This window comes from Carcharodon carcharias, chromosome 13 (genome assembly GCF_017639515.1).
Source record: "Carcharodon carcharias isolate sCarCar2 chromosome 13, sCarCar2.pri, whole genome shotgun sequence".
Taxonomy (NCBI): domain Eukaryota; kingdom Metazoa; phylum Chordata; class Chondrichthyes; order Lamniformes; family Lamnidae; genus Carcharodon; species Carcharodon carcharias.
This window is the reverse complement of record NC_054479.1, coordinates 86,635,638-86,653,861: the sequence shown is the minus strand read 5'-3', so window position 1 is coordinate 86,653,861 and position 18,224 is coordinate 86,635,638. Positions and strand designations below refer to the sequence as shown.

Here is an 18,224-nt window from a genome sequence, read left to right as displayed (position 1 = left end):
CCCTGGTATCTGGGCCAATATTTATCCCGCAACTATGAAAACAGATCACCATGACATTACTGTTCACAGAAATTGGCTACTGAATTTCCCACACTGTGACAGTGGCTGTGGTTTGAAAGTACTCAATTGTCTGTAAAGTACTCTGGGGCATCGTGAAGGGCACTATATAAATGTAAGTTCTTTATTTCTTTCTGTATAAAATCTACCAGTAATTGACTTGTTTTGGGTCAGTAGTACAGTTGCAAGTTAAAAAATTAATCAATATAACATTATTACATTTAATTGCATTTGTAGAAGTTCTATACTCATATTGTAGCTTGAAGATTCTGTCTTGTATTACTGGAAGCAGAAATGTTCATCAGGCTTCATCCGTTTAGCAACGCTCAAGCCCATTGTGACTCTTCCTCAACATTGCAAAACTACCCAACTTTTAAAAATAATCCCGTGCCTCATCTTTGCTTCACATCTCACACGTAACCTACTACTACTTTTCAAAAAAGAAATGAGCAAAGGCATTACAGTTCATTTCTGAAGTGGCTGAGCTTTGAGTGCTGTGGGCTTCAACAGGGGGTCATGTACAAGTAACTCGTGTTAATAACGTGAGGCGTGTTGTTTATGACTTTGATAAACAAATGCAGAACTGAATTTCATTCCAGGCATAGTTTTAACAAAATGAATGCATTAAGATGACGCCCTTCAATCTTCAACGTGGGAAACTGGCACTCCTGTAACATCTGCACAAACTTCTCTGTCTCCAGTGGAGGGAAGGAGCAGTGCCCCAGGATACCTGTGATGCAAAGATTGTGCCCCATACAAGAATCCGCCACTGGGGGGCTGCTTACCCCAGCTGCTCAATGTGATCTCCTCTTTCCATGAGGATATGCTGGGTAAGGCAGCTTTCATGAGGCAACATCAGAAACCATAGAGATCTGCAGTGGGGTCAAACAGGGTTGTGTTCTAGCACCGACACCCTTTAGCACATTCTTCTCTTTACTGCTGTCATATGCCTTCAGGTCACCCACAGAGAGCAACTACTTTCAAACCGGAACTGACAGAAAGATGTTCAATCTTGCTCGAGTTGGATGAAGGGGCAACAAGTCCTCCTCAGAGATTTGCCCTACGCTGACAATGCTGTACTAACATTCCATACTGAAGAACACCATCAGCAGCAAATGGACAGACTCTTTCACACCTGTAAAGAGTTTTGTTGGACCATCAGCTTCAGGAAGATAAATGACATGATTCAGGATGTTGTCATATCGCCGGCTATCAGCATTGACAATGTGACATTGGAGGTGGTTGATAGCTTCACATATCTAGGCTCCACAATCACCAACAATCTGTCACTTGATGCTGAAATCAACTCACACATCACAAAAGCTGCAGCTGTTATATCCAAGCTGAGTGAGAGAGTGTGGAGCAACAGCAACCTGACTGAGAACACCAAACTGTGAGTATACCAAGCCTGTGTCCTCAGTGCACTCCTATACAGTGGTGAGATCTGGACAACGTACGCCAGGCAGGAAAAAAGCAGAACAGTTTCCACCTTCACAGCCTCGGACATATCCTCGGCATCTCTTGGCAGGACAAGGTCACCAACTCAGGGGTCCTGGAGCGTGTTAATTATATCAGCAGACGCTCATTGCTAAGGCACCAACATCTGTGCTGGCTCATCACATTCATCGTATGGTTAACGACCATAAGCTCAAAGACCTTCCGCACGGTGAACTGGCCACTGGGTCACGACCTCCTGGGCGTCCATACCTCCACCACAAAGACACCCGCAAGTGAGATATGAAGATGGCGGACATTGACACTGACAACTGGGAGACTGTCACTGACGGCCGTGACCTCTGGAGGCCGACTGTTTGGAAGGGCATTGGAATAAGCGAGGAGAAATGAAAAGGTCAGTTGGCCGAGAAGAGGGCCCAGAGAAAACAGAGGCCAATGAATCGTGCACCTTCTCAGCCCATTGTCTCCCTCAGCAGCAAATGTGGCAGAGACTGCAGGCCAGAGTGGGGATCCTGAGCCACACCAGGCGATGCCTAACACAGAGTTAACCATCAAGATGCAAACCTTCATCTTATGAGATGGAAGGCTGCCACAGAGCTGGCCTCAGGGCATCTCAAAGCATTGTGTTGGTAGTGAAATACTTTTTGAAATGTCACTATTGTAATGTAGGAAGCCAATTTGCTCACAGTAGGTTCCCACAAACAGCAATCTGAAAATGATCAAAGTATCTGTTTCAGTGATTTTGATTGAGGGATACATATTGGCCAGGACACTGGGGAAAAACCCCAGTGCATCTGATGGATCAGGCTGGGCCTCAGTTTAATATCCCATCCGAAAGGCAGCATCTCCGACAGTATGGCACTCCATCAGTGCTACCCTAGAGTGTCATCCTTGATTTTTTCTCTGCTCAAGTCCTGGAGTGGGACTTGAACCCAGAACCCATTTTGACTGGGAGGCAAGTGTGTCACTAACCGAGCCACAGCTGACAATTGTACAGCATCATGGAACAGGGTGGCATCAAGTGTAAAAGGACAAAGGTAATGCTGAGCCTGTACAATTGGTTAGGCCACAGTCAGAATAGTGTATCCAGCTATGAGTGCCTTACTTTAGAAAAGGATGAAAAGGCAAAGGGGAAGGTGCAGAATAGAGTCAATAGATATGGACAGCAGGTGTTGTAATATCAATATCTTAATGATGAAATCTTGAGACTTGTATATTTAAACATGAACCCTTTATTGTTAATATTTTAACTATTCACAAATCCATGCCTGTCATGCATGGAGCTGGTACCTCTATGGAGGCTGCTTCCAGAGTGTTCTTTCTAGCCTGTGTTCCCTCAGTCCAATACCATGTGACTCTATACATCATATGGTGGACAGTGCTATTCTCCAGTCCCACGTTAACGCTTGCTCTGCTGAGCACCTTTACATTACAATGGCATGCAGGCACATCACACAACAGCAGGGACTTGGAGAGAAAAGGGGAAATGAGGCTCTTTTCACAAGAAGCTATGGGGAAATACAATGCCAAAACGGTGAAAACTTTTCATGAGGTGAGAAAGAAAAAGAAAACATTTCTACTGGTCACAGCATTGGGAATGAAAGAGCACAAAAGTAATATTACCGGCAGCAGAGCAAATAATGCGGTTAGAACAATTGTTTTATACGGAAGGTCATAGGTTGTCCTGCCAGAAACAGCATGGAAGAACAACTTGTAAGAGCTTTTAAAAAAGGGAGCGGATAAATAATTTTTAAAAATATGAGCATCAGGAAAAGACCATGGAATTTGAGTCAGAGAGCTGTGATGGGCAGAATGGGCCGAACAGTCTCTTACAGTGAACAATGTCCACAATTCTACAAAGTTTCTGTTGATCAAGACTAGGCTTCCACAGAGATACTGAGACTAGAACTTCCAGCTTCCTGGCTCAAAGCCACAATCTTTGGAGCTTCCATTTAAAGGCTGAAAGAAATTTCATGTATTTTTTTTTTAAAAAAAAGCAACCACAGCAATTGAAAGCTGAAGAAAAACAGTGCGATATTCCACTGTGTGATTATAATACGCAGGGTAGGGCCTGATGTACCAGTGCCGCCTGGAATTCAGATGCTGGAATTTCCTTCCAGGAATTTCACATTCAGGGTGAGGCGGCCACTAAGCTCCAAAAAATGGCAATCAGTTGATTCCTGATCGGAAGAGAGAATGGGAACAATGCTGACTTGGTGCGATAGCTTTACATCCCTAATGATTTTTATTGCCAGTGTCAAAATTTCAATCCAGGGCTGAGATTTTCCAGCCCTGCCCGCCACCAGGATCATCTGGTCCCGCCGAAAGTCAATGGACTTTTGGCTGTCCCGCTGCATCCCGCACAGCGGGTCCCACCACAAAGGGGCTGAGAAATCCTGGCCCAGGTTACTGACTCGCCATCACAGAGTCAAGATCACCCCCAATACCTTCATCTTGGAAGAGAAACAGCAAGAACGGGGAATTGGTCATCACTGATATAAGGCTTTTTTATGCCTCCTTTTTTCTTATGCGACTGCTCAGTAGATGGATCCTTTATCTAATATGTGGTTATAGAAGGTTACACAAATTTTTACATATAACACCATTGGAGAATCCCAGATTTCTCCTCACTGACTTCGCCCGCATGTGGCTGACCACACATCCCACCCCCCCCCCCCACCCCCCCATCAACCCACCACCCTCCCCACCCCACTCACAGCTGACAGCTCATTTCCTGAAGCTTAGACGACCATTTCTTATCTACCGGGTTGTCCTGCTTGAACCTTGTGGGCTTGGAGGTTTGGGAAGGAATATTCTTAGTACCGGTGCTTCATTGACAAATAAATCATGGATAAATCCAAAGGTTTTAACAGCAATTTGAGATCTATGGAGAATTAATGGGAGTATTGATATTAATGGTGTATGTGGCTTCCAAAACTCCACAGCAGCCCACAAAATACTACTTGCATTTTTAGAGTGGTTCACAGGAGCATTATCAAACAAAACTATTATGACCACAACCAAAAAAGGAACTATTAGGTCAGGTGACCAAACGTTTGGTCAAAGAGGTAGGTTTTAAGGAGCAAAGGTGGAGAGATTTAAGGGGGGGGGGATTTTCAGAACTTAGGACCTGGACAATTGTGGGAGGGCACTGCCACCAATGGTGGACTGATGAAGATCAGGGGTGTCCAGAATTGGAGAAATGAAGAGTTCTTGAGACTGTTGCATGGCTGGAGGAGATTACAAAGATATGGATGGGTGAGGGAACAGGTCATGGAAGGATTCAAACATCAGGATGAGAAGTACAGAAACCTTTGATATCCCACTTTTTCATATCCTAACACCTGAGGTTTTTGTCTGATTATGCTTTTGTGAAGCACCTTAATATTTTTTCCTAAGTTAAAGATGCTATTCAAATACAAACTTCATATAGACAAATAAGGAGGAATGTGTTTGGGATGGATGGTAAAACTACTGCTGTTGGGAGGAAATAAACTGAGGAACAGATCCAGGATGAGCCCTTAAATGTGGCACTGGTTTGGAGTTGCCATGGAGGTCACAAAGCAAAATCAGCAGCACTTTAAACTTCCCTGCATTACCAATGCACAGTGGCAGCAGTGTGCACCATCCACAAGATGCACTGCAGGAACTCACTAAGACTCCTTAGACAGCATCTTCCAAACCCACAACCACTACCATCTAGAAGGGCAAGGGCAGCAGATAGATGGGAACACCATCACCTGGAAGGTCCCCTCCAAGCCACTCACCATCTGGATTTGGAAATATATCGCCATTCCTTCACTGTCACTGGGTCAAAATCCTGGAACTCCCTCCCTAACAGCACTACAGGTGCACCCATACCACATGGACTGCAGCAGTTCAAGAACATGGCTCACCACCACCACCTTCTTGAGAGCAATTAGGAATGGGCAATAAATACTGGCCTTACCAGCAGTGTTGACATCCCCAGAATTGTTTTCAGTTTTAAACAAAAATCTTAAAGAAGATAATTTTTTCTCTGGGTAACATGACAAAACTTTTTCCATTTAACTATAATTATAGATCAATGATAAACCAGGACAAAAGCTTTTACACAAAGGGGAATTCTAACCCATATCTCATGATATCCCATGAGGATGACTGCACATTTATTTGTAAGATTAAATAGATGAGAACGATTAAGTACAAGAGATGCGAGACGAGATTTCTAAAAGATAGCAAGTACACTTTCCTTTTGTGACAAGCATGCAGCTAAACTGGGTTCTTATGTAAATGGTTTGAACAGGACTGAGAAACATCACATTCACAGGATAGAGTTTCTTAAAGGCAGGTTTTAGTTAAGCACTCTACATTCCAAAAATATATAATTTTCTCCATTTGTTTTTCTTCTTAAAAAGCAACCTCTCCTCAAACTAGCTGAAGTTATATATTATGGGATAGAGTTTCTGCTTTGGGTACAATTCCAACGTAAATTGTGCCCAAAATTGCCCCCATTTAGGAAAATGCTTCTTACCCTGAACTTCCTCTCACTTATTTGCATATTGCTGATCGCAAAACCTGCCATGAATCATGCAAATTTAAGCTGTGTTTTAAAATGTTAACTTAAGAAAAAATTGCTTTAAAAAATATTCCTTGATATATTTAAGAGCAGGAACTTGGCATAGTTCGATTACAAGAGCTGAAAACAGGTTTATTGCGAAAAAAAAAGCATTTTAAATCACTGCCAATCCACTGCCTCTGGCCCATTTTAAACCACTGAAAATGACTGTAAAAACCTTCCAAAGATTTTCTAGTTAGATTAGGGTACAGTAGAGATCTCCTTAGTAAGTTAAAGCAAAAATCCTTTTCAAAATGTACCTATTAGTGTACTTGTGCCCAAAGGTTCCAGTTTAATACATGGAACCTTTTCAAAGAGGGTGGCTTTGTGGTAATGTCACTGATTAGTAATCCAGGGACCCAGGCTAATGCTCTGGGGACATGAGTTCAAATCCCACCATGGCAGCTGGTGGAATTTGAATTCAGTTAATAAATCTGGAATTGAAAGCTTGTTTCAGTAATGGTGACCATGAAACTACCAATCTGGTTCACTAATGTCCTTTAGGGAAGGAAACCTACCATCCTTACCCCGATGTCAACGCGCAGCTGTGCGATATTTCATTCGGTGAGCATGCACTGGCTGACAATTAAAAAGCCTGTTAAGGCCATTAAATTATCAAACTAGTTGAAATTTTTGCTGCCCGTCCAACCTTACGGTTGGTGGGCAGGCGAAAAAGCCAAGCGGCCTTTGCACTTTTTAGGAAGCCTCATCCACAGGCGGGATGAGGTTTCCAATAGCAAGTAAAAATGTAAAAATTTTAAAACTTAATTAATAACATGTCCCTGCTCATGTGACAAACTCACATGGGGGGACATGTTTCATTACATTTTTAACTTCATTTTTTTTAATATAACTCTATCTCCCTGAAGCAGCTCCATCCCTCAGGGAGATTATGAAGCAAGCATGAGCGAAGTTCACGCTTGCCCCACTCGCACTCCTCCCCCCCCGCCGCCCACACAGGCAGCACTAAGAGCTGCCACTTGCGTTTCACACTGGGTGGGCCTTAATCGGGCTGCCAGCGTGAAATTGCCTTCCGGCATCGATCACGGGCAGGGGTCATCTTCCCGACTGCCCCTACCCGCCCCTGCCCCAACAAGGGTGAAATTCTGCCCAATGATTTTATCTAGTAGAAGAGATTGTGACAACTTGAATTGCATTGAACTGAATTTCATCTACAAATGCTGCAAGCTTTTGTGCCGGTTATACTGCTATCGGGTGAGTTTTTGATAGATTTTTGAAATATCGGGAAGTTGAGGGCTATGAGGAGCTGAGGCCTGGGGCAGATCAGCCATGATCTTATTGAATGGCGGGGCATCCTTGAGGGGCCAAATGCCTACAGCTGCTCCTATTTCTTATGCTGTTATGAAAGAAACCAACATAACTGCAAGCTCAAGTGTGCAAACCAGAAATGGGACAGATATGGGAAGCAAGCAGTTTTTGTTTTCAATGCCAGCTCTTTTAATTTGAAAAGACTTGAAGCAACATAATGCTGTAATGACGCCACTCACCCTTGTTTTATGACACACGGCCTTATTTACTAACCTGCAGCTGCAATAGGTAATATAGAACAGTTCTCCCGACACACATCCTCCTGATAGTTTAAGTGTGAGCCATAGGGGCTTCCTTGGGCTGTACAACAAAAACAAATTGTGTCAGACTGCAATTCATCATTTTAAGCCTGCCAAGTGTAAATTGCAATTATTTGGCACCTTCAATATCAAAAGATTAACCGCAGTGCTTTTGTACAGGAATTCAACTGGTTCAATGCTGCCTAGTTCTAGGAAGGAAATTAAGTTACCTGTTAGAGGCGTTCTGGGTGTTCTGTTCTTCTCCAGTCGGTCCACCTCCATGATGAAATCATCTTGTAGGAAGAGGAATCCCACAATGGAGAAGAGATAGACAAGGATAAGAGCCAGAACTGCTGTCAGGATAATGGACCGGCCATTGCGTGTGACACTTTTTATGACATTAAGCAATGTTTCCTCCCTGTAGACTAAGTCAAACAACTGGAGAAAAAAAAATTAACAATTCAATTAATGATAAGGAGATCAAAACAAGAAAAAAAAAATACTCAAAACAATTTCTAAAAGAAAAAGTAAGGTAACTTTCAGTTTTCTGAACAAGGTATTCCTGTGCAAGTGTACAGTTAGGAGTCATGTCTCCCAAATATGGTTATCTAGGGACTCTGTTCCCACAGGCGAGAGAGTCATCCAGTGAATAGCTAGGGTACATTAGCAAACAAGAAGAATCTTTTATCATCAAGGCTTCTGCTTGACTGGAACTTGAAGAGCAGGGAGGCCCTTCCTAATGTGAATATGTATCCTGGAGATCAACTGCTTTCCAAATGAGCCTACCCAACAAACTTAGCTTTAGGACAGGATGACATGGCAAGATTTTCCCTATTTTGAGAGTGAGTGCAACAACTGGACTCTCAGATGAGAACAAGGCTCTCTTTCTGTAAAAAGAACAACGGTGAAAGAGGAACTAGATCAGGCATGTGAAGGGCTTTAAAATTGATACTAGATAGGCTGTCTATACTTAAAGTTGACAGGGCACTGGGACTGAATGAAATACATCCCAGGATACTGACAGAGTAAGTGGAAATTGCAGAGGCACTGGCCATAATTTTCCAAACTTCCTTAGGCTCAAGGTTGGTGCAAGAGGACAGGAGAATTGCACATGTTCAAAAAAGGGTGTAAAGATACTCCCAGCAACTACAGGCCAGTCAGTTTAACTTCAATGGTGGGGAAACTTCTAGAAACAATAATCTGGGACAAAACTGATAGTCACATGGACAAATGTGGATTAATTAAGGAAAGCCTGCATGGATTTCATAAGGGAAAATCATGTTTAACTAATTTGCTGGAGTTTTTGAAGAGGCAACAGAGAGGGTTGAAGAAGACAATGCTGTTGATGTGGTGCATATGGACTTCCAAAAGGTGTTTGATATAGTGCCACACAACAGACCCTATCATGTTTCTGGGAGGGAGGGGAAGGCGTGAGGGCGGATGTGCGGGAGATGGGCCAGACACGGTTGAGGGCCAAGTCAACGACTGTGGGTGGAAAACCTTGGTTAAGGAAGGAGGAGGACACGTCAGAGGAATTATTTTTGAAGGTAGCATCATCGGAACAGATGTGACGGAGGCGAAGGAATTGAGAGAATGGGATGGAGTCCTTACAGGAAGTGGGGTGTGAGGAGCTGTAGCCGAGGTAGCTGTGGGAGTTGGTAGGCTAGTATTGGATATTGGTGGACAGTCTATCACCAGGAATTGAGACAGAGAGGTCAAGGAAGGGAAAGGGAAGTGGCAGAGATGGACCATGTGAAAATGATGGAGGGGTGGAGATTGGAAGCAAAATTAAATCATTTTTCCAGGTCCTGACGAGAGCATGAAGCAGCACCGAAGTAATCATCAAAAGTCAGACCTCAGCTGCAATACTGCATCCAGTTCTGGGTGCTGCATTTTAGGAAGGATGTGATGGCATTGGAGAGAGTGCATAAAGGATTCGTGAGAATGGTTCCAAGGATGAGGACCAGTACGACGGGGAGTGGCCTGGTTTTTCACCTCTCCCAGGATATTACATGATTGGGTACGAGAACTAGTATTATGATGCATGAACAGTCACATTTGTGTGGAACAGATTGGACGGAACATTCAGTATCCTCCTGTCTGTCGGTTTTCATATGAGATCAGCTGATATATATAATTTATCTAAACAAGAGTTAAAACTGCCACTATGAAATTCTTAGGGCAGAAACAGTTATATATTCAACTAGAAACATTTAGAATTAGAACCGCATGAGCTGTTAAACATGGATCATTTATTGTCTCTTCCTTGCAGACTTCTTCTATTGGTACAGTGTGCCTCAGGTGGACAAAATACACAATAAAATTTTCAATACACTACAGCCACTTACCAGAAAACTGTAGAAGAATTCATGAGCAAAAAGGCCAAGCATACAGACCACGACATAGGTCACATGGTACAAAAACTCCACATCCATGATCACTGCCTTATAACCACGGGTGAACGTTCCACGATTTCCAACAAAACTGACTAAGAACACGATTTTATTGCACAGCTAAAGAAAACAGAAGAGTGAGTATTTATTACATCGGTAGTTAAAAAAAAGTCACCCCCACCCAGAGTGAAAAGAAAAACTCCTACCTGGAATTAATTCAAGCCAAATGTGACCCGAGACTGGTCAAAGTAATACCTCACTGAATCACATGACTGCCAGACTATTCCTAAATGTGCTTCTTTTTAATCAACACCATTCTGTGCTGCTTAAGGAAGGACCAGGCTATGTCACAAGGTGCAAGTGAGGATGCTCTAGGTTAGGATAGATTTACAAGGCAACAGTCCAACTATTATCTCTATGATGGTCTAAGAAATGAGATGGACCTAATGGAAGGCATGAATTCATATGTTTGTGCAGTGATTGAAGAACTAAAGCAAGGTAATTGGCTATAGTCCACCAGGGACCATAGGCATCTCTTGCCATTAGAGAAATTGGTATATAGTTTGAGGAGCATGACTCTGCACCAAGCTGGGGGGGAGTGCGGTAGGGCAAGAACTACCACAGTTGGTACAGGGATTGAACCCAAATGGTTGGCATAATTCTGAACCACTCTCTAGCCACCTAGTCAACTTAACTAACCAACCTCTAAAGAGTGGAATTAATGTAGAAAATCAGCCATGACAGAATGGAATGGCGGAGCAAAGTGAAAGGGCGAGTGACCTACTCCTATTTCTTAAAGAGTGCTCTTATAATTTCACTATACAGAGAGCACAGTATAAATCTCAATTCCCTCTGACAAAAGAGTTCAACATTCTCCATTTAGGGAGTTTCAAGGATGTTTGAGGAGATTTGAGTCACGAATGGGATCTAAAAGTCAGCAGAATGTTGAAATCTATTTTTCTCATGCATACCTAACTCGTATTGAAGTACATTTTATCAAAATGGAACGAGCACAAGAAAGAAGGGGAAAAAATGATTTCCTGCCACTGTCGTTAGCCAGTATCTTTGTTGCTACCAAGTTTCCATCCGCTTCTACGAGCAGTCTTTATGGATATTGTATTTCATCTCTCAGCATTTGAGAAAAATATATGGAGCAAACTTTCACTTTCCATTGGATGAAAGATGACTGGTTAATAATTTGGAGGCTGTTGAAGGCACATCAACTGTTTCTTGAAAACAGACATCCTTAGAAAAGTGACCACAAGCAGTCAGACTGCTGCAATGATGCCATCTAGTTCACTAATGACGGAAATCTGCCAGCTTTACATGGTCTGACTTACACGTGGCTTGAATCTCTCACTAACAGGGTTGACTCTTGGCTGTCCTCTGAAGTTATTCCATTAAGTCAAAATTCACTGTGAAGAATAGCACATCGCCCCACAGAGTGCAGCTGTGCAAGGAAAAGACAGCTCATCATCACCTTCTCAGGGACACCAGGATGGGCAAAAACATGCCCATCTTGCCAGTGATACCCACACCACTCACGATCAGATGGCCTGTAAAGGGGTGGAGAACACTGTCACCTGTTTTGTGCAGGAGGCTATCTAAACATGGAAACTGAGGTTCTGCATCAGTGCAAGATTCTCTAATTGCAACTTTAGAGGTACCAGAGGACAAAGTAAGCACTGGTCATGAATCAGCTGTTTGTACCAGGCAGTGAGGAGTCTAACTAGGAGTCTTTAAAGGGATTGCTGCTGGCTGCCATTAAAAAAGGTCCCTGACTTCATTTTGTTCTGTTTAAATTTTTGTAGGAGTACTCCTCTGCCTGGCTCCACACAAATACTGAGGCCCAGGCTCTTTTCCAGAATCTGCCTCCCAGCCAGCTCTCACTCACTCCGTTCTGCCTTTAGGCTGATCTGCCAGCCTTGCCCCCATTCAGGATCAGCTTCCCTCTGACCCTTCACTTTCACCTACATGCCAGCTCCTTATGGCCTCTTTCAACCAGCGAGCTGCAGTGAACTGCCATTTATGTTGCAGAATGTAATTAATATACAAAATCGCAAACTCTCTTCTCAGGGCTCTGGGCTGCATCAAACATACTGGAAGAAACTAAATCAGCACATATTTTGAAGTGCTGGGCTTTTTTGTTTGTTTCCCACCAGTGATAGATACAATCACGCAAGATGAAAATGGCAGAGTGAAATTATAGATTGATACAGTACAGAAGCAGGCCATTCAGGCCATTATGTGTATGCCAGCTCTTTAAATGGGCTATCCAATTGCGCCCTGCTGTTTCCCCAAAGCGATGCAGAGTACAAAAGGACTTTATGATAAACCTACATAAAACACTGGTATGGCCTTAACTGGAGTATTGTGCCCAGTTCTGGGTGCAAAACTTTAGGAAGGATGTGAAGGTATTAGAGGGGGTGCAGAAAAGATTCCCGAGAATGGTTCCAGGGATGAGTAACTTCAGTTACGTAGGCAGATCAGAGAAGTTGGGGCTGAAGTTTAAGAGTAGATTTGGTAGGGGGATTCAAAATCACGAGGGGTCTGGATAAAGTCGATCAGGAGAAATTGTTTCCATTAGCGGAAGGATTGAGAACCAGAGGACACCAATTTAAGATAATTGGCAAAAGAACCAATGGCGACATGAGGAAAGCTTTTACCTGCCACGAGTGGTTAGGATCTGGAATGTTCAGCCTGAGAGTGTGATGGAGGCAGGGTCAATCGAGGATTCAAGAGGGAATTGGACTATTATCTGAAAAGGAAGAATGTGCAGGGCCAAGGGGAGAAGGTGGGGGAATGGCCCCTTCAGAGAGCTGGCACAGACAAGATGGGCTGAACATCCTCCTTCTGTGCTGCAACCATTCTATGTTTCTGCCTCCACCACACTTTCAGACATTATCGTGCAGATCACAGCTCAGAGTTTAAAAAAAAAATTCCTCATCTCCCATCTACTTCTTTTGCCAATTACCTTCAAACCATGCCCTCTGGTCACCAACCTTCCCAGCACTTTATAAATACTCATCATAATTTTGAACACCTCTATTAAACTTCTATTTTTAGTCTGTCCACATAAGTAAAGTACTTCATCCTGATGCCATTTGATACCACCTCTTCTGCGCTCAGCTCCAAAGCTTGGAACATCAAACATCTTGCAAAATCAAACTCACAGCTGAATATTTAAATCAAGTACTTTGAAATGGTCCCCATTTTCAAATACTGCCCTTCCTCCTCTTCCAGCCCTCACCCCACCAAAATCAAAATTAAAGAGCTGTTAAGTGGACTGGCCCAAGAATTGGTATTAAAGCAGTTAAATGTAACGTACCCTGTACATTCAAAGGTCAGTGTCTGAGTTTAAAACAGTGATACTTGTAAAATGAATCAATCGTGTTATTAATAACTTCCAGAGCGCTGAACTATGAGCACATCAGACTGAACATATGAAAGAACCAATAACTTTAACCTAAATTAAAAATGTCACTTTGCAGAAAATTTTCAGCTGTATTCCTCGCTGTAACATGTTGTATAGCAGGTTATTGCTGACTTCATTAACCATTCACCTTAATACCAGACTTTACTTTTATTGCACAAGCCTTTGACACCTGCAACCCAAAATATTAGATCAACATTGAGTACAGTAATAAAAACATAATTGACACACAGTATTAGCCTCCAAAATGTTTCAAACTCAGTTTGCTATATACACAGTCACTTTCTCAATTTCACCTACTTTTAAATTAAAAGAAAACTATTCCTCACTCTGAGGCTTTTAGTAAGAAAATCTGGAAGTCCAAGAAATAGCCCCCTTTCACAGATCACCTACAACTTGTATTCAACCCAATTCAATCTGCCCTGTGACATTTTTTCACAAAGCTAAAACGTTAAGAAATGAATCAAGTCCATAAGCAACGGCCTCAGATTTTGACTACATCCGTGGGTTGGAAGGAGTACCATCTATCTCGCTGGAGATCAAGGGAGCAGGGGACAGGGAGTTCGGCACAGCTGAGGTGAGGGGGTCTGGAAAGCAGAGGATTAGGGAGAGGAGGAATGCTGCACAGGGTTAGTTCTCGAGGAATCTTTAACTCACAATTGGTTGGTGCTCCTACGTCAAGTCTCTATTTAGTATGTTGTTGAGATGATTAATGGATTCAACCAAGTCAGAAATCTGACTGGAACAAGTTTTAAACAATGGCTTGGTTTGTTGAGATTTTTCTATTCTTTTATGGGATGTGGGCATCGCTGACAAGGTCAACATTTATTGCCCATCCTTAATTACCCTTGAATCGAGTGGCTTGCAAAGCCATTTCAGAGGGCAGTTAAGAGTCAACCACACCGCTGTGGATCACCCGTAGGCCAGACCAGGTAAGGATGGCAGAGTTCCTTCCCTAAAGGACATAAGTGAACCAGATGGGTTTTTACAAGAACCTGGTCACAATTACTGAGACTAGCTTTTTAATTCCAGATTTATTAATTGAACTTAAATTCCCCCGGCTGCCATGGTGGGATTTGAACCCCAGGACATTAGCCTGGGCTCCTGGATTACTTGTCTGGTAACTTTACTGCTACACTACCCTTTCGCCTTGAGTGATAACTGCTGTCGACTCATTAGCACCTTTAGTAATAAACAATCCAGGTGATTGGATTGGCCAATTCTGTGATGGATGCTTATTCCTGATTGATAGGTTTACATACCTGCCTATGTTTAAATAAATCAGTTTTACTCATTTAATACTAATTATTTACGCCAATCAGAAAAGTGATGACAGATGATTTCCTTGTGATGGACACATTTAAATGCAAGATGCACAACACGTCTTCTTACCCACACTGATGAACAGCAACAGCCCAAATGTCAGAGCTGTCCCCCTGCCATTGCCTATCCCCTCAAGATGGAACCTTGTCCATTCATCATTTTCTGCTTACATACCAGCTGATTTGTCACTAATTCCATGACCCTTATTATTTAACAGCTTCGGGAATCTAAACTTTATCTGAGGCCTTCAGAAGCCCCGGGCAATCCAACTATCTACCAGATAGTTTGCTGATGATTCAGTTACTTCAGATTGAAGCATAAGTCAACACCATGAGCACCATTCCATGCTGACAACATCTCATGACCTCCAGGAACATGCATTGGGCCCTTCTGATAAAGTGCTCTTGAAGCATTGTCCCATTCCTGAAATCAAACTAATCTGTTATTCTGCAGTTCCATAGTAGTTTTCAATGGTGACAGTTCAATAGTGAACTGGCAGTATTCCAGACATTTTTCTGGTACACTTTTGCACATAGAAAACTCCTAAAACTATTTTGATCAAAATTCCTGCATTCCTCTAACCAGCTCTGGATAACCTTGCCTTCTAGCTAAACTGGTCCCAGTGAAGGAACTGCTTGCAGGTTGTAGAAGATTTAGTCTTTCAACCACAAACTCCAGAGAAACACTTGGTGAGAATGAAGCATAATATTAAGGAGTCTAATGGAAATGTAACTCAACCTAAGTGATAGCAAAAACAGAAAACATAATAGAGTCCTATTTATTATACATTATTATACCTACACTTATGATGTAAATTACCTATGTAAACTTATCACACTGTAATAATACTCTCCCACCAGTAATGGTGCTATAGCACCTATTTTTGCACCAACCAGTCCTCAGACTATGGCAGAGGAGAAAACAGTACTGCTCTGTTTCCAAAATTACAGTTTTGGTGAAGTACACAAAAATAAAAAAGGGAATATAAAATGTGGACTGAATTATGCACTCATCTGGGCCCCCATCATCTAGCCCCCATTTCAGCTGAAGGCTACAGGAGGCCCTGACTCCTCCTGTGCTTGTTTTACATGTTAGTTAAGGTTGAGTTGACTTGTGGTAATACACTGGTAAATTCCAAGGATTTAGCAGTTCGGACCCAGAGCTCAATGTGGTGAAACTGCAAATTCGGGAGCACATATCAGGAAATTAATAGATAGAAAATGAAACGGTTGTGAATCAGATGCACTCCGGTACACCCCAATTTCAAAAGTGTGCTCCAGTTGCACAAAGTTCCTCATTGGGAGCACTAATTCATAAAACGGGTACAAGTTCTACATGAATACAGTGACTACCCTTCAAAAATCCTTCGTTGCTGTAAAGCATTTTGGGACGACCGATCATTATGAAAGACGCTAGATAAATGCAAATCTTTCTTCTCTTTTATTATCTTTCCTGTTAATAAAACTACGTTCAGGTAAATATTCTCATTCATCTCTGGTCCACATAAAATGTACAAATAATGTTAATTTTCTTGGGATAACATGTTGCTACTTACATTGAGAGCACCCAAGAGTATGAGAGTAGGCCCCAGCCCAATCGTGTATATGGACCGGAACATTACAGATACAATAAATAATCTTATTCCGTGAGGTTTCGGTAGGAGAATAAGCAATGCAGTGCAAACAACCACCACTATCCAGAGCAGCAGTGAAAACAGCGGAGGGATAGTACCTGCAAAGAGACAGAGAGAAAAGCTATGAATAAATGATAATAGGTAATAATATGATAACTGTAACTCAAATGAAATCCAACAATACATTTTTGATTACCACATTTCCCATTTCACTGGACTGCAGCAATTGTAGTCATCTCCAATAACAGGCAGGTTTTGCTGTCATGGTAACAAAGAGGCTAATGGCGTAAATAGTACAATAACTTCAGACAAGGGGCATATAGATTGTTAAACTCAAATATCTAAAAGCTGCCACCTGAATGGCCTCACTCCACCTTTAACTTTGCGAAAACAATATTGTGCTGTCTGCTCACCACTGAAATACGTTAAAAAGTGTGAAGTTGCTGTATTTGCAAGATAGAAATTAACTAAACTCACCACAAAAAAATTATGCCTTGTCCATTTCATTAGATGTAACCTTTTCACAATGTAGTAAGTGGTAACTATTACCATACAACCTCTCTGGTACTGAAAATTAATTATTGTATGTGTGGAATCTCATTCCTTCAGCCTTTAATTTTTAAAATGTAAAATTTAAAATTAAAACTTTTTTCCTTTCTGTAACTTTTTCTCATTCTCTTAATTCAATTTTTATTTCTCTGTACCTGATTTGATAGTGAGTTCGCTCACTCTAACTTACGTTTTCTTCTCTGTACCTGCATAGTTAATTTCCACATCCTTCAGTATGATTGGTTAAGGAAATATATAGTTGCTTGCCCTGTTTTCTCAGGTCCCAGTTGCCTGGTTTCTCCCATGGCCCTGTTATAACCCTACACTTTCAGCAGCTGGTCTCGCAAAAAATTAATACACCTAAACAAACAGGGGCAGGTGCACTAAATACCTTGCTAGAGCAAACTTTGGCCCAAAAGGAGTCCATTTCCTTTTGCTCCTTAATGCTTACCTGTAGCAGAAAGAAAAGAAAGACTTGCATTTACATGGCGCCTATCACAATCTCAGAACATCCCAAAGAGCTTTACAGCTAATTAAATACTTTTTTGAGTGCAGTCACTATTGTAATGTTGGAAACAAGGCAGCCAATTTGCACACAGCAAGCTCCCACAAACAGCAAGAAGATAATGATGAGATAGTCTGGTTCAATAGCGTTAGTTGAGATATAGATATTGTCCAGGATGCCAGGGAGAACCAACTTGCTCTTCTTCAAATAATGCCATGGGATCTTTCATATCTACCTGACAGGGCAGATTTGATGCTGAAATCAACATACACATCACAAAAGCTGCAGCTGTTATATCCAAGCTGAGTGAGAGAGTGTGGAACAACAGCAACCTGACTGAGAACACCAAACTGTGAGTCTACCAAGCTTGTGTCCTCAGCGCACTCCTCTACTGTGGTGAGATCTGAACAACATGTGCCAGGCAGGAAAAAGGGGGAACAGTTTCCACTTTCACTGCCTCAGACGTATCCTCGGCATCTCTTGGCAGGACAAGGTCACCAACTCAGAGGTCACCTGGAGCATGTTAATTCCATCAGCAAACACTCATTGCTAAGGCAACAGCATCTGCGCTGGCTCAGCCACATTCATCAGATGGATAACAGCCATAAACCCAAAGATCTTCTGTACAGTGAACTGGCCACTGGGTCATGACCTCCTGGGTGACCACATCTTCATTACAAGGACACCTGCAAGTGAGATATGAAGATGGAG

The 18,224-nt window shown here is 42.3% G+C and overlaps 1 protein-coding gene across 3 annotated transcripts in view; it reads right to left on the bottom strand.

Annotated features, from left to right (window-relative positions):
* itpr2 (inositol 1,4,5-trisphosphate receptor, type 2) overlaps positions 1 to 18,224 on the bottom strand; it is a 472,778-nt gene that overhangs the window by 246,986 nt on the left and 207,568 nt on the right. For all 3 annotated transcript variants that reach the window (XM_041202236.1, XM_041202237.1, XM_041202238.1), the window contains exons 48-51: positions 16,382 to 16,557; positions 10,026 to 10,190; positions 7,908 to 8,115; positions 7,652 to 7,738 (exon numbers count right to left, since the gene is read on the bottom strand). In XM_041202236.1, the coding sequence (XP_041058170.1) occupies positions 7,652 to 7,738; positions 7,908 to 8,115; positions 10,026 to 10,190; positions 16,382 to 16,557 (636 nt within the window). The remainder of the gene's footprint in view (positions 1 to 7,651; positions 7,739 to 7,907; positions 8,116 to 10,025; positions 10,191 to 16,381; positions 16,558 to 18,224) is intronic.